This window comes from Rhipicephalus microplus, chromosome 4 (genome assembly GCF_043290135.1).
Source record: "Rhipicephalus microplus isolate Deutch F79 chromosome 4, USDA_Rmic, whole genome shotgun sequence".
Taxonomy (NCBI): domain Eukaryota; kingdom Metazoa; phylum Arthropoda; class Arachnida; order Ixodida; family Ixodidae; genus Rhipicephalus; species Rhipicephalus microplus.
The window spans coordinates 111971164-111988857 of record NC_134703.1 but is presented as its reverse complement, the minus strand read 5'-3'; the positions used below and the strand labels follow the sequence as shown (position 1 = coordinate 111988857).

The 17694-nt window shown below is 42.5% G+C and overlaps 1 protein-coding gene across 2 annotated transcripts in view; it reads left to right on the top strand.

Annotated features, from left to right (window-relative positions):
* LOC119172274 (uncharacterized) overlaps positions 1–17458 on the top strand; it is a 45894-nt gene extending 28436 nt beyond the window's left edge. Inside the window, exons 8-13 of one of the 2 annotated variants that reach the window (XM_075893500.1) lie at positions 1503–1610; positions 3368–3436; positions 5246–5414; positions 7301–7437; positions 11745–11909; positions 15911–17458. In XM_075893500.1, the coding sequence (XP_075749615.1) occupies positions 1503–1610; positions 3368–3436; positions 5246–5414; positions 7301–7437; positions 11745–11909; positions 15911–16357 (1095 nt within the window). In that variant the 3' untranslated portion in view covers positions 16358–17458. The remainder of the gene's footprint in view (positions 1–1502; positions 1611–3367; positions 3437–5245; positions 5415–7300; positions 7438–11744; positions 11910–15910) is intronic. The other variant, XM_075893501.1, reaches the window with a different exon arrangement.
* The last annotated feature ends 236 nt before the right edge of the window (positions 17459–17694 follow it).

The following is a 17694-nucleotide window of genomic DNA, read 5'->3' as shown; positions in this document are numbered from 1 at the left end:
CCCTACATGCTTACTTGAAACATTGACTTCATCGAGATTTCGGTAAACGGAGGAGTGGGAAGTCTACGACCTGGAATAGGTGGGTGCATTTGCTAAGCACGTTCTTAGGTTTCACAGTAGCGGAGCTGAATTTCTTTTGTTTTTTACCATATGAGCGTGTTTTCTTCGAAACAATACTCAAATATTTCAGTTATTTACATCAGCTAACTATAACTAATTGTGTCCGAAAGTAGACGTTTCGAGCTGCACAATACAGCTGCGATAATGGGTCATTGATAGATTTGTCTCCTGTGCACCGATAACGTTGAGTCCTATAGCCTGCTTATATTAAAAATACTGCATATCATTTTATCTCTCTAAGTTATGCATCATGCGTCAAGGATGCTTTAAACATCCAGGTTTCCGGAACACCTCAATTCAAGGGCTAGGGAATGGCCGCCATTTCGTTTGCACTGTGTTCCGTTTTTGTTACATCAGCGTAATAATGGCTGGTACACTGATATGAGCGCAATCATCACCCTTGTTTATTTTACATTCTGACGTAGCGTTTGTGGAGCCCCAGTCGCTTTACAGCATCTACTACATGGAGTAGTGCGAATACGTATAAAGTTATGTGCACGGTACCGGACAAGCATTGTGGTAATATTTATTCACAGCATAGCACTTCCATACTGCAGGCACTTGTCAAGTCACCTTTCTTGTCTTCGTATTGTACCGCCACTATAATACAGAAGGTCAATGTGTTTTGAAGCAGAGTTATTGGAAAAATAACGAAATCTAGGTAAGATCGAGAAGACTTCTCTAGTGACCAGTTAAAGCGCAGTTGACATTTTAGATACATTCCCTCTATATATTCTATCTTCGCAATTCATAGACACTATCACCTAATGTGCGTGTACGTGCATTGCTTTTATATGCAGCGACCATTGCATACCTTGAAATAGACACGGGCAGCGAAATGTGATTTTGAAGGCTTTCTTTGTGGCAAGACAGCCTATGGTTGATAAGACGTTACACTGCACCGATAATGTGTAAATGAAGTAGTTCATGCATGTAAAGTTTGATGCTCTGTGATGTCCCTAAAGCTTTATAAACTTTATGCGTAAAACTTCTATTTCTGTTGCTATGAACTTGGAGATGTTATTGTTTTGAAATTTATTTTAATAATTAGACTAAACAGTCACGTCTAACTGCTGTTCTTGATGCACACTATTGTTCACCTGCCCACTGGAACTTTGAAGCCATATTGAAAGAAAGCTACGAAAAATTTCTAGAATCATTGAACTTTAAAACCAGCTCCTTACTTCTGGCTCAGTGTGTCCTCCTGCACTGTCTCTTCTCAATACGTCGTCCTGTTATATTTTTTTTTTCATAATAAGACAAAAAATGCATGTGAAGGCTTTGTATCACTCACTAGGCCATTGGGCTGAGGTATTTTGTGCTGATGACGCAGAGAGGCTGTGATATATCGCCGCCGTAAAGAGACGTTCATCTTATTTCAGACGGTGAAACGGGGAATTCCGTGCCATTTATGGGAAGTGTTGCGCACGGACTGGCCGCCAGAGTCTAACGGCTTCTCCACGCTGTGGGAATGGTGTTTCGTCGTTCCCGTAAGCTGTTCTAGATACATACTTGCCAACAGACATCGACCACTTACAAAATTTTCAACGTTTCTTGGGAAATAACACAGCCACCGGTATCCGAGGTTGATACGGGTAGTCTCGTGTGCACTTATTTGCGTTGGCGATATAGCAACATTTGAAATCAGATTAAACTTGAGCCAGCTGATAACATGTCGAAATTATTTTTGTTCGATACCTCGGATAACTCACCGGATCTGTAAATAATAGTGTTCTTCCTCCCTTCCTATCTTCCTTCCTTCCTTCCTTCCTTCCTTACTTACTTAGTTACTTACTTACTTACTTCCCTCTCTCTCTCCCTCCCTCCCTCCTTCCTTCCTTCCTTCCCCCTCCCTTCCTTCTTTTCTCTCTCCCTTCCTTCCTTCCTTCCTTCCTTCTTTCCTTCGTTCCTTCCTTCCTTTCTTACTTACTTACTTCCCTCCCTACTTCCCTCCTTTCCTCCTTCCTCCCTCCCTCCCTTCCTTCCTTCCTTCCTTCCTTCCTTCCTTCCTTCCTTCCTTCCTTCCTTCCTTCTCATGATCTCTGAGCTCTTACAGCGTAATTGCGTTCCATTCTGCGGGAATATCACAGTGGTAGCACTGAACAAAAAAACACAGAGAATCATGGTCTTAAGTGCAAGTATCTTTTCCCTAGTTGTTATATATGGTGTTTTTAATAAATAGCCCATCTCAATTCATGCTCCCATGCAATCTCTATAGGAGAAAGAAAAATATAAAGAAAACCTGTTCCACATGTTCATTGCAACCTCATTTGTGGGATAACGCAGTTGTTTTATGCCAGCACTTCCTTTTTTGCGCTTCGTCGGTGGCCTGAGTGGCAAAGCGTCATCTCCAGGGGACGCCGTTTGTTATCGGTATTTGGCAAGGAGCAATATGATTAACTGAAAGGTATCCTTACATAACATAATCGTCTGTATGATAGTTCAATCAGCCCTCTTATTATTAAGAAACGTACTTAACAGTTCGTCACCACACCATTGTATGCATTAGTAACCTCGCTAACAGATACAATATCCCGCTGCAGGGTCCCACTGCAGTCACTCGACTTTTGGACGCTTGTCTGCAAACTACTAGCCATGGAGCTTTGTGTTTTGAATTAATATTATTAATAGAACTGAACTGAAACAATATTGATGCCCTATACAATGTAAACGTAGATGATCGTTGAAAAGCGCAGGAGGGACCAAGCGTCTTGCCCTTTTACAAAACAACATGTCTACATTCTGTGCTATATTTGCTATTAATGCAGAACACAACTTTGTGCTGCACCGTCATTTCGCACACTTTTCGTAAGTACGTTATTACCATGCACTTTGAATGGGCACTACACTTACGCAAACTAACCTTAGGCATTTGGTTTTACCATAAGACGTAAGGTGTGACAACTGTCGCAAAGGTAACATTCCAGTTGAAACTTCATCTGAACTGTGAAGTAGTTTGTGATAATGAAGTCATTTGTCCCTAGAAATTCCGAAGGCTTCAGAAATACCACAGGAAGCCATAAAAATGTGCATTTTGCATGGCATTAGGTTCCATACAATATAGGCGCCTGGGTCCTTATGCCGACAGCTGCTTGAAGCATAAGCTGAACTTGCGAGAGTAGGCCATCACATCAATGCTGTACTCCGCCGCTGTCTTTGCGTTGGGTATAACCAGTATCATTTGTGGCGTCAGACCATTTGTTATTAACGTTAACAATTAGAATCATCTTTTTTTTTCTATCATCAGAAAGGGGAAGAGGGAAAGCGCTCATCTGGCAACACGTATATGGTCAGCCTTGATATCACGGTGCTCAAGGTGAGTGCATTAAATCAATGCCCCAAATTATCAATCACATTTCAGTTTCCCGCGAGATATGTTCATCATATTGCCTATTCGAAGGCTTTGTGCTTTATGCTACTACGAAGAGTGCTAGCTAGTTGTATACGTCACAAGCCCCGTAGCTTTATAGCCGTTGGCGGCCCAAACATAAGCACGATGTACAGCTAACTCTGTTTGAGGTCTTCATATGAGGAAAAAATTTCGCCATGCAACTTCTAAAGATTTCACAACAACCGGCCCATTTAGATCAAGGAATAGCAGCGTTCTGAAGCGGTACGTCAAGAGAAAGTAACGACTCGTTGTGGAGCAAGTTGATTGCAATTTTATTGCGCCCATGAATTTACTGCGCCCACGCACGCTCTCACAGTGTTCTCATCTGTTTTGTGTAAGTGGCACTCCTTGCACTCATCTTGTACAACACACAACAGTAAAAATGCAATGACATTTGTAGCTTTCCTTCTTAGCTTCAAGTGGCGCCCAAAGTAACTATACATCAGTTAGGACAGAATGAAGCATAGAAATGCTCCCAGTGCCTGAAAATTTCTAAGGGTTATGTGTAAGCCCGTGCTGTCGTAATATTTAACCGTCGACAGGTAGACAGTGGAATATTACTGTTCCTTAACTATCTTTGCTTAAGCGTCACTTTTCTTCGTATGGGCGACCTAAACATCTTCCTGAATGCCTAATAGTTCGGACTGTAGGCAAACTAACGTGCGATCAATACTTAGAAACCTGATCTAAGCAAACGTCTATACAAAACTGTTTATTGTCTTTGCGTGGTACAGGTGTTGCTGCTCATTTATGTGCACATAAATTAGTCAAGCCTATGAGACGGGATTCGAATATTAGTTGTGGCGCAGACAGAAAAACACAGCTTTGATACAGGTGCGTTGTTAGACAAACCATGTCGTTTCCTTTCAACTGAAAATAAGTAAGGAATGATGCATCAATGAAAATATTTTTTTTCTAATCATTGTTATTCAGCCCGCATGGCAGCGAGCAATTAAATATGTAAACTTTCGGCAAGCTGAGCTAAAGGGCATCACCATCATCAGTACAAAGCATAAAGTATTTTCATGCTGTGCTTTTTCCTTGTTTCCACCAGTGCTATTGAAGAAAAGCGAAAATTGATTCTTTTAATATACTGAAAAGTCAATTATTTCTATGTGTTTCTGTAAGCATGATAGGAAAATAACATTTATGTATTATTGTTTTTATCGGTATTCGTATGTTCAGGCTCATTCCAAAGTTTTAAATCTAACAGTCCCTCAAAATATACTTATGTACCATTTAGCCTAGGTTTTGTGCACTAAATTTTTGTAGTATGTTGGGTTAGGTAACAAGGGTTGCTTGCGCTGTCATACGCGAAATAGTTACTGCAATATACACCGAACAAAGGCTTGCAGAAAATACAAAACTAAAGTTTGTATTGTCATGCATTTACCTGGAGAAAAATGTGTGCTTTGATGAATGTATTTGAAGCAGGCAGTCGCTATCTAGATTACGCGCTGCAGTAGTTAGGTTTTCATTTTACCTAACCACAACAATTTTTTATAGCAAGCAATCCTCCAGGTGAAGCCACATATCTCAGTCTCACCCTCACGAACTTTGCTTTGTGCGGTCCCGTCACGTGCGTGATAACCCTTGTGGACCATAGCTTATAAAAGTGCAATCTTAAATATTATGAAAATTTGTGATTCGCGTATTGCTAAAAAATAAAAGAAATTGGTTTCACCCTACTTTTTGAGACGATTGATTCAATGCGTTTGTGTCTTTGCTTCGAAGGTTCCGAGCGACAGCGAGAGCTCTCTGCCCCTCAAGGACGGTACCCAGTTAAGCTACCATTTCTACGACTCGTTCAAAAACCCGCCGGAACTCATCGATTTGCATGGCTTCGACATTTCGTCATGCTACAAGGGCAATGATTCTGTGGACGCCTATCTCGAAGTGAAACGTGAGTGTCACCCGGGAAGTCCCCGGCATAAGTTTTATAGTTGGTTTGAATAAAAAATTGAATGTGGGTTCGATATGGCCACGTATCATTGACGCCTTGGAAAAGAAACAACCTTTTCGTACTTGGCTGAACTCGTTGTGGAATTGAAAAGAAGTTTTCTGAAAATGTACGTTTGATCGTCACTACAGCTTCCTGAGTGCTCTAGCGCAAAGTTGACACGACAGGACTTCCACTACTGATGCATTTCACTCCTATGCTCATTAATATTTATTAGAAGTGTTCAGCGTGCCCAATAAAGCAAAAGCATTGTCATGGAGTCGCTGCCTAGAAGAACGCCCTCACACTTACGCTCATTTTATGACAGGAGTCACCTGTAGAGAAGCTTGAACAAGGAAAATTTTTCAAACCACAATGTGGACCGAAAATTGGTTTAGTTAACTAATCTTTAATGTATGCCAATACCATGGCTACCGCTTAGTTTTTTTTTCGTTTTTGATTGATCACTATCCAGTAGAAAACATCTGTTGGAAAGGCGTTTCGTAATAAATGTATGCCTAATTCGCTTTAGAGTGGGACAGAAAGAATGAATAATTTATTTTCAGCAAGTGCTTCCGCGCCCTTGGTTGGCGGTTCGTAATTCCACGTAGCTGCGTGTCCTCGCCATTTGCCGTGCTCGTTCTATCAGGCTTGCAGGTGAAGACACAGCGTAGCGTGATATGTTTGCATCACGTAAAAGATATAAGTGAAACAAACAACGCCATGGTAAAACGACAATGCCATTGAGGAAAGCACAGTGGGACGCCCAAGTCAAATCGCACTGCCCTTTAATAGCGTTTTCCAAGCAACTATCACATGACTCACGTTATGTTATAAGGTGTTTTAGTTAATGCTACCTGCTAAAGAAGAGAAACAAATTCAGTGCGTTGATTATAAAAATGCAAAAAAAAAGACGAGTGCGACTCTCATTATAGATAACTTATCAACGTGACTTTATTACACTTTTGCCTAGTTTCCTTAGTGAGCAGCGAATAAAAAGGCATAGTTGTCGGTGTCTAGCATTTTCAATCACTCCTTCGCCAAGAACTGTACCGTTTCTTTAAATAATAGGCAAGGATAGTAACTTCGTGGAAGAGCAATCCTGAATGTTGTTCACAGTATCATTCAAAATCACGTAATGCTGAAGTCGTTACAAAACAATCAGGATGCTTTGAGCGCGTGCTACGTGTCTCAACCATAAATTTCTCAGGTATTGCTCATACACACTAAAATTTAATCAAGCTTTATTCATGCACGATGTTTCCTACGCTTCCCCACCAAAAGATCTGGTAACCGAATTCAAGAAAATTATACGAGATAATTCAGAAAATGTTGAAAGAAGCATAATTTGAAATCACGCAGTAGTTCGTGATGTAATCATGTATTTTTTGGAGTTTAGCCCCTTAAGATAACACAATGTCCCTTCGTTCACTAACCGCCACCTGGCGTCTACAGCTTATATAGAACCTGAAACAGCTGCGAAGAACAAAAAGGTTATCAGAAGGCTGTCAACCAGAACAAACAAATTAAAGCGCCACAACATCAGATAAACACCAACATTTAACCATACAACTAAAAGAATATGAGAGAACAAAAGTTTAAAGGACAAAATAAAAGGCTGCTAAGCCGAACAAAATGGAAGGCCACAATTTATGGTCAGGTGCATACTTCTTCTCCCATCTTCAGCAATCAATTCATTATTATCTGGGTATTGGACGGCTGCACGCTTTCTCGCAGTGGAGTACCGAGTACTCAAAATCGTTAAACACTCGTTTTTAACACGCCCGTTGTTTTGAAATCCCCTGTGTTGTTTGTGGCTGATCCTGGCACCCGTATTTCTCTTCCAACAGTATCATCGCCTGACTACTCCACGCTTTCTTCAGTTTCTACGATCAACGACCCTAAGTTCTTGTCTGCTTGGCGCGTGGCACTCGATCAGGCTTCTTCTCTTTCGGACCATTCCTTGCGCATCACGCGCGTCAGAGGGGTAAGCACATGTTTCGAGTCTGTCACAGAAAAATCTTTTTCAGCGTGAAAGTGTTTTATGCCGGTGTCCACCAATGCTTCAGTGACGTATTTCTGTCACGGAAATGACGTTCAAAGAATAAACACGTTTCCCAAACAATGCGAAATTTTCCTGCTGAAGAAAATTCTGCTACAGTCAATTTGAAAAACTTTTTGTTTTTAGGATACTGAAAGTGGTTAATGTGTGGTGTTATAGTGATGCTCTTTCTCGCCAGTATTAACGGCAATGTTTTAAAGGATGCGGGGATGGTTTAATTTTTTATCGAGAAAGATGCAGTACCAACTCAAATACTCTTAGGTAACCAAGAGTGAATCGGCCAGAAGGGAAAAAAGTGCTGCCTCTAAATTTAAAAACGGAAGCGATGTTGATGACAGTGTCAGAAAAGGACAAAAATGAAATTTCAGTATAGACTCAGCCGGAATGTAAAAGGGGCCTACAGAAATAGTACAGGGCGATAAGAGTGCGCAGGTACTGCCGTGTTAAAAATGTGGTTTAATATTTATAAACCGTATTTCCGCGTTTCAGTGCAGCTAACCATATCAGGAACGATCGAAAAAAAGAAAAGCATTGACCACAGGTAAAGTAGAAACAATGTATAACTCAATGCATGAAGAAAAAAATGGCAGCATATTAACGGGGGGAATGATGGAGCGTTGGGCGAAGCATTCCTCTGTCCATTCGTTTTTGCTTCCGTCCGTCCAGGCGTCCATCTGTGTGACCATCCATGCGTCCATCCGCCCATTCGTGCGTGCGTCTGTTCGTGCGTCCATACGTCCATCCTCACGTCCAGAAAGGGTTGCTAGGTTATACTCGCTGGGCGTAACCTCCTTGGTTTTAGGAAGGGTCTGTGAGCGTTGAGCCGCAGTGCCATAAATACAGTGAACTAGTATATACCATGAACTCGAGGTGGTTAAAGGTGGGAAGTACACAAGAAGCGCAAGCCGTAAGAAAGTGTGTGCGTACCACCTCTCGTTTAGTCCTTGAAATGTCCGCTTGATAGCGGTGCTTCTATATGCAGAATATATGATGAAAAAATGCCAGATGTTGGTACTAGGAGTGTTGAACAGATGGACGAACGGACACACAGACAGATGCATGGACGGACGCACAGATGGCTTCACGGACAGATGGACGCATAAACGAACGCAGGGACGGACGCACGGATGAACGTGCGGATGCATGAACAGACACGAGCCCGGATGGATGGATGGACGCATGGGCGGTCACAAAAACGGGCGCATATATGATGAAAAGATGCGAGATGGTGGTACTTGTACTGTTGACTAGATGGATGAACGGACACACAGACAGATGCATGGACGTACGCATGGACGGACGCAAGGGCGGATGCATGGACGAAAGCAGGGAGGGACGCATGAAAGGACGTGCGGACGCACGAACAGACGCACACACGGACGAGCGGATGGACGCATGGGCGGTCACAAAGACGGACGCATGGACGGACGAAGCAAGAACGAATTGACGGATGGATGCTTCGCCCCACTCTCCATCATTCACCCCGTGGATATGCTGCCATTTTTTATTGTTCAACCACATCAGACACTTCGCACGTGCTCCCTGTCATCACCTTACACTGTTTCCTTCAGAGAGGCGCCAAGCATCGTTCGCTAAAATGATTGTGAAGCACAACGAGAAACTACCCTCGGGCTTTACTCCTGCATCTACGCCATCGATACCCCCTCGGTGTCTTATTTGACCCACAGTGCATCTTAGTGTACCAGGGATCCGGAGGAAATCTGGGCTTTCATCGCCCGTGCTTTTTGAAACAACTATCTCTTCTTCTTTTGCACGAGAAATATTCAGACAGTGTACATATATATAAAGATGGCTCCACGAACCGCCAGTGTTCGTCAGGTGCAGTAGTTCTCCCAACGAGAGGTGTTACCGTCAGCTTTAGGACTGACCACTCCACGGCATCTACAGCAGCAGAACTAGCAGCTTTGCGCGATGTACTTTGTATGGTCAATCGGGAACCACCACAACAATGGTCGATTTTCAGTGACTCAAGGGCTGCCCTACAATCTGTGCTCTCAGCACTGCGTCGCTGGCCGTACGAACAGCTTGTTTTCGAAATTCGATGCCTTCTCCACACTTGACACGGGAAAGGGCATCATGTGACGTTTCAGTGGCTGCCAAGGGCGTCATAGGGAACGAACTTGCCGATACTGCCACGCGGGAAGCTGTTGAGGGAACACGAGAAGAAGCCATACCACTTTCGCGGAGTGATGCTGCCAGTAATCTTTGACGACTTTCGCGTGAAATCACGTTTTCACTATGGTGCCCACCAAGCAACGAGACGAATCGTCAACACCACCTGTCCTCTTTGATGGCTCTCCGCATGCCCACTGGGCTCGACTGAAGGGAAGCCACCCTTCTTCATCGCTAATGGCTAGGAGTGGCATTTACAATATCTTATTCGTTTGTCATAGGAATGGCCGACAACGCTCTCTGCGATGCTTGTTGTTGCGAAGAGACGCTACACCACATCCTGTGCGACTGTCTGTTGTATGACATCCAGAGACAGTCACTGGCGTCCGTTCTTGCGCGTATCGACAACAGCCAAATGTCTGTGAACACTATTCTGACAGGCGCCTGAGAGAAGACATTGCAACAGAAGGCGACAAAAGCTCTTTCAAAATTCCTACGCGACATGGACTTGAAGAAGCTGTAACAACAATGTCACACACCGCGAAAGACAAGACTGGGCTATGACTGAGTGTGCGCGCGTGTGCTGCCGAATGTGCTGTGTTTATCTCCCTTCTATCTCTGCTCTCTATCTTTCATCTCCCCCATTCCGCTCCCATATGCAGGGTAGCAAACTGGCTGCCTATAGCCTGGTTAACCTCCCTGCCGTTCTTTCCCTTCTATATTTTCCTTCCTTTCTTTATTGTTCAACAACGCACAGGAAAAATCTCCCAACGGTAGCACATTGCCGGTCAAAACGTAAGACTTGTTACGCACTACAACGAGGGACGAACGGGTGCCGCTTTAAGAAGCTTCGCCCCAAAAAACACTTACTTGCAGGTAGGACCATAGGAGTAACGCTATTCAGCCAGCAAAACCTCAGGTGCACAATCGTTTGGGTGTGCTTCTATGAACTCCAAGGAATAAAACTATCGGGGAGCACCCGACCACGACCTATGTCTTGTATTGATCTCTCCTTTGGTTCGCAAAACTGCAAATACAATTTAAATCTTTAGACAGTCTGTCCAATGGATCAGTGACTATGGTTCTCGACCGCTGACCTGAATATCGCGATTTCGTGGCCGGCCACGGCGCTCTCATTTCATTGGAGGTGAAATGCTAGACGACCATGTGCTGTTCCATGCCCGTGTACTTTAATGTACAACAAATGGTCGAAATTTCCGAAGCCCTTCACTACGGCGCGTCTCATAATCCTGTCGAGGTTATTGCGCATTAGACTCTTGTATTAATAATAGTGGTTTCAATACCCCTCACGAAGACTCTGCGCGGGTGGAGGAACGTTCTTACGCGTGGATGTAAAGCCCCATCCGCCAAAATGTTCTACTATTTTCGTCTTTCTATAACGCTTAAAACAAGCGAAAGAACTAAAAATACATGGTGAGCAACTTTTTCAAAATTGATATATGGTGATATATTTTTAAAAAACTGAAAAAAGGTAGCTGTTTTTTTCTGCTAAAAACTAATCCCTGCTTAAGGAGCGCTCTAGACTGTTTAGAAAAAATGTTCAACGATCTTGAGTACTTTGTACTCAACTATGGGAGAGCAGTAAGCCGTCCCTGAAACGACGACAAATAAGTGAACGAATGAAGGAAGAATCTAAGAAAGAACCTAGATAAGCTGTTTTCTTCGAGCATCATCTAAAGAAAGACTAAATATTTTGCGCAACCTATAAAATTTAATGGTGTTCAACTTCATTAGAATGCATATAGGCCTACAGGTTCTGCCACGAGATCAGGAAATAGAATGACATTCCTTTCTAAACCGCACAGTGCTTGTTTCTTTTTTCGCGCATAGCACAACTGACGATAACATAAGGTGTTTTGTCTGGGAAAGCAGATTTCTTCATGCGATAGGGTCATGAGTCATTTGCAGCAACTTATTGCCAAGAATCCTGAAAAACAAGATTGCACGGTTTTTTTTCGACAGAGGCTTACGAAACGATGATAAGATTAGCGCTCGTTCCGATATTTTTCATCTTCTGCGTTTATTTCCTTCATGTGTTTACCCGTTGCTCTTATTCGTTTTACTTATTCAATTGACAGTACTTCACGGAGGATGACACACTGTTGATCACGTTCACCTTGCTGGACCGATTTCCTGCTGATGCGGAAGTTGACATCGTGGACAACCAAGTTGATCTAGAAGGCATGCAAGATAACCTGAACAAATCTGTGAGCGAAGGCAGCCTTGGGATAACATATAATGGGGTAAGCGACATGGTATTTTCTTATCTTGCATTGTAAACGCTTGTGATTAGGCTTGTTATTTATAAGCATAGACGTTTCAGTCCTTGGCCACACGTGTTATGTGCTAAAAATTTAAGTGCCTATTGCAAGTACATCCAGCTTGAAGGAGCACTGCAGAGCAAAACGCTTTTTCGCCTATCGGTAAAGTACAATGCGACAATTTCGAAAACACCACTCTTACCGCGAGACGACACGTGATAAGCGGGAAAATGCGCGAAAAGTAAATGCGGGTGGAGGAGCCACCTTCAGAGTCCCGCAGGAGATGCCCGAATGTCATAAATTTTGAAGACATCTACCGTGCCCCACGTAGCTTCTAATCAATAAAATTTAAGTTCATTGTCATTTGTGGGTGCCATAGACTTAGCACAGGAAGTTTCAGAAAATTTCATGAGGTCAATGTCAGCAGAAAAAAAACTAAATTTTGAAATTTCCGAAGATACGCGTGAAAATTTTGGCGCGAAATTTAAAAATCAAACTTTTACATTGATTTTCTACGTCAATGATAAACTTATAGTTATGTGTGTGTGCATTTTGTCAATCTAGACCAAATCATTGTTTCTAATTTAGTGTCCTTTTAATCAGTGCTGGCGTGTATTCGTCTTATAACGTTCTGGCGAATTCCCGCCATAAATCTCTTGCAATGATCATGAATCTTCGGTCAGTAAAAACACCCTTGTGCGTTTATTTACGCCGTAACTTGCATTAATTTACTATGTCATAATGTGTGTAGTGTGATTGATTCACTGCTACAAGATCTGTTTTTTCTTTTTTATGTAGGGAGTAATAAGAAAACGAAATAACTTACCAAGATTCTTTCGCAACCTTCAACTAAGGCGCCATCCATAACGAAGTTCTGCGCCTTTGTTAAAGGCTAGGTTTTCTATATGTATTTTAATAATTTGTGTCATTGCGTTTCTTACTTGCGGATGAAGGGAGTACAACTGAACGCCGCCGGGTTGCGTACATATTCCTATGTCATGGAAGAAGGAAGCTAAGAATAAGCACTGTATAGCACTTAGGCCCCCTTTTAAAATAAATGTATATAAGGAGAGATTCATGTCAATGCGTGGCGCCGGCTACTCCTCAAATAGGTCCTTTATTTCTTATTTCATTTTCCCAAATTGTTTCGAGGTCCTGAGAAGCACTGTCTTCGAGTTTTGTGCTGAAGAAGAAAGCACGAAGATCGCTTTTTTTTTCTCTCGTGTTTGCTTTTCTTTCGACAATTGTGTGTAGTTTCATCGGTGGCCTGCATGATTTAGAGCATATTCGACATTTTTCGGTTACTAAGAAAGTACAGTATATTGACTGATTATATAAAAATATTACAGAGAGCATGCATCTATGTCAAAAAATATTTACAGGATACTAAATCTATTACATTTAAATGTACCAGTGCAACTAATCGTTTAACCCCTTGTTTCGTATGCAGTACAAAATCGCGTAGAAAATGCCACCGACTAACCTTTGGTAACATTCCTATCGAAAAATCTCATTTGACAAATATTCAATAAACCTCGTATGATCATACGAAAGCACATATGATTCATATGTGTTCTTTCGAGGCTATGGGGTGTGGCTTATGTTTCATATGAGAATTTTCTATACAGAAACATGATTATAGAAGGCATTCCATCAACTCTGTACTATTGTCTTGAGTGGGAAGTCGCGAGAATTGTAGAGCTGGTGCAGAAAAAGAACGTTAACTGAAATAAATGATGCCCTTATCTAGGCGTTGTGTCAGGACGATGGTGCAATCAGGGGTGATTTGTCACGACACAGTTGCTCGAGGCACTCTCGGTGAAGTTTCCGTTGCATCCTCGTTTTCTTCTTGAGCATACATACATCGCCGAGGTAGCCAAGGAGCGTCCACTATGAAGAATCCTCGTCAATGTTGAAGGTGGGAAAACCCGCACTCTCCACCAAAATGTTACGGGGGAAAAGGAATCACAAAATATATTTGCAGGATATGTACTACAAGCGCTCAGAGCCAGGCATACAAGACAGAGTGAAGTCCACGCAAAAATCAGAGAACATCTTCTTCCTCTTTGCTGTTTTCCTCTTCATCTCTGACAGTGCTTCGTAGCATTATATTGCACGTAATGCCTTAAGAATAGTACTACACAGAGTTGTGTAAATTGTAGGTGTAAGTTTTATACGCATGAAACAACTGCCGCCAAAAATGCCGCCGTAACTCCTTTCACCGTTAAAAGGCGATGGAGCTCAAATTTGTAATGAGCAGATAGTGATGATATGGCGAATAAGCCACAGAACTAAGGGCTGGCATTCAGTTTTTCAAGGGCCACTCACCACCCCATGTTCAAGGGTGACGGATGTGGTTTTCTTTTCTTTTTTGCACACGCGATGCATCCTCCTTGCCTTGTAGTTCATGCATGGCAAAGCAGCGCAGCAGATAAATCACATTAGATATTTCGCACATATGGAACAATTGAGAGCATGTACGCAACAGACGTCACGGCAACTACTGTCTGCATCACAGAAATTCGCAAGAAGAACAAGAAACATCAAGAGAAAATATTGCCCTTGTTTCTTCTTCTGTTTTGAGAGCCTGGTGAGTGGCATGTTAAGCCATGTGGAATGGCCGGGCGAACTTAATGTCCCGTATACTTCACCCGGCTTAAGGAGAATGTAGTTCGTGATGGGCTACAAATTGATATGTAAGAGAAGTGTATGTACACTTAGTCAAACTTCTAGCTCTTGATTAATAGAGCAGGAACAGACACCATCACTTTCTGAAAGTGTTTTCGCCTAAGGTATCTAACGCCGAGATTCCTTAAGCTCGGATTGCATACTAGTATGTTGAATGTTTGAAATTTATGGTGGCCATAAATGAACACTACGAGTAGCTTCATAGTGGTGTCCGTAGAATTACACATTTGCAATCTTTCGATGGCAGACGGAGTGCTCGTTTCCAATGCACAGTAGCACCTCGTTTCCGCCTTTGATAATTCAGGCACATCTATTTTTGCAAACGTATAGCTGAAGGTTTATTCCCTACCTTAAATGGTGTCCTATGAAGTCTCTTGTGAAAAAATCTCTTATGAGCCAGAAATAGCGCCGGTAACATAAGTGATTAGAACGTTCAAGTATGGATTTGCCGAAGCGCTCAGACAACACTTCCGCTGTCATTTAGTTCCGTGAGACTACAACAAGCGTAATAACAATGACCATGTGTAGACAAAGCTAACAAAGTACGCCATACTTATCTCGTAACACAGCCTTCATCATAGTTAACTCTTCGGAAACACATAGTACGTATTCGCAAGTACGCTGAGTGAGCTATAATGGAGGCAACCTATTTTCTTGGTGTCGCGACCATTCCCCAGAATGGTGGCGGAGATCATAAATATTTGCAGGCGATTGTGTTAATACGTGGTTTACGTAACTACTGCAAAGAACGATGCCTGATGAAAGGCTAATATGTGTATGTCGTACAAACAGTAATACTGTGAAAGTTCTGAAGGGCTTGCTTTTCTTTGTTACGCACAATAATATTCAGAAATCACAGACAATACTGCTAAAGAAGGTATAGGAGATGGTATTAATTTTTACATTACTTCAACAACTAACAACATTCCCTGCACTTTCCTTGCCAGTGTTGTCTCTTGCTTCTCATTAATATTATGTCTAACAGGAACAGCGCATAAAAGTTTGGAGTGTATAGTAGTTGATAGTGATAGAAGTATAGTATCAGCATTTTACTATGTAAGAAAATGGTCAAGTTTTTTTTTCAAAGTGTCCTTTCTAGCAATCGTGAGCTCGTATCAAGTGATAATCGCTATTATTTCGTTATTTCGGAGTTCCTAGAACGCGTTTGCACGTTGTATGAAGCAATATCATAGACGCCACACCATGCAGAGTGAACTGGAAACTATTTTAAGTATTTGTATCACGCTCTGTGGGTTGTTTGTTTCGTGAGGTTTCGGAGTCTCGGCTACTTTCAGGTGAACCTAACAGCATCGTCCTGGGGCTTAGGACTGCCTCTTACGCTCAAGCCGCAACCTACACCTACACCAACAACGGCTGAAACCACGTCAATTCAAACAACCACTATGGCGAAAACCACTCCCACCGAGGAAGGGACCACAGCGGCATCTTCGAGGGCAACTACCTCAGCCGATGTCTCCACCACCTCCTGGGAGGTCATCACTGACCCCGTGGTCACGGATGAAAAAACTCATGATTGGGACACCACTACCATTTTCCCACACGACATCATAACGGAGCTTCCAGAGGCCTACTCTGCCATGGCGAAGCGCTATTCTCCCGGTGTTGTCGGAGGCACAACGGCCGGACTTTTCCTGCTCGGAGCGCTGATAGGGGCGTCGGCTACGTACGTTAAGAGCGCGTTCTTCTCAACCGTGTCGCTTCCCACAACGGTGTTTCACTGAGTGACGCCAGTCTACTCAATGGCGCGCAAACGTTGAATTATTCATTCACGACGTGGTAACGCTACTCATATTACGTGTGAACATTTCCCATTGTGCGTAGTACGCGAAGATCTCACCAACATTTATTGTGAATACCAAGGGTCTAACTCGTTGTTTTTCTTTTATTTCAATGTTGACCACTAGATGGCCGCCTCCCCTAATGATACGACCAAGGCCTTCATTGGCCGAAAGTTTATTTAAAAACAATGCCAATGCAAGAATGTTTTTTTTTAGAATGTGAGCCCGAAGGTTAGGGTGGACCCACTAGTTCTGTTTAGTTCAACGAATTCCCTTGCATTATAGGTAACGCATTAGAAGTTACGAACACTACCCATAAGCGCTTACTACAAAAGCAGCAATGAGAAGTGAAAAAACGGCGGATGACTTGACGTCAATGTTGAGCGTGACGTTGGCGACAAGTGTGGTGGTAGTGATACCCTCTCGCTTTCAAGTATCGCGTTTGCAGAAACTTGTGCAACCTTCGTGGCAGATAACATTGTGCCACGTGGTACTAGAGGAACTAAAGCCGGAACGTTTGCTGAGGGATAAGCAAGGTCCTATTCTTTATCATTTACCGCTTGTCTGCTGACCACCTCTCCCTCCCCCAAATTGTCATTAATTCGATAAAGGTCACCAATTACATTTCTTACATTGTTCTACACTTGCACAAACTATGGTATTCACTTCCAGATTTTGGTATGGCCTTCAGAATAATATAAGTTGAAAGCAATATTAAATTAGTGATGAAAATAATAGTACCCTTAAGAGAGGTGTTGGTTGCGAGGGCCTCCACTAGAGAGGACAGCGCTGTGTTTAAGAGAATTTTGTTTCTGAAAGAAGCATACATGCACCTAAGACATTCATATGTTACACTTTTCGTTCTCTGGACATTGCTAATGTATTCCTATATACATTTGAATGCACACCAGGAAATGTTTGTACCTGCAAACAGAAATTCTAATGTGCACAAAAAAATCTTTGCGCAGGGGTACCCACACTTCATGAAAAGGAACAAAAATCAACATTATAAAAATGCTTATGTGAATAAATACTTCTACAATACTCAATGCAAAATCAGTAAAATCACAAACACTAGCCTACCTTCTCAGTAATGAAGGCAAGGCGTGGACACTTTGTTCTATCTGAGAAGAATAAATCGTGTTGACCACCGCAGGAGGAAAGCTTCCTCCCCTAGGATAAAAAACTGTTCGTTCAGATGTGTTAACGTCATGGTTCTTAAGCGATGTAGCAGAGGAAACGTGGCCCTCTGAGGGCGTCTCCGCAGGCATGTCAGTCCC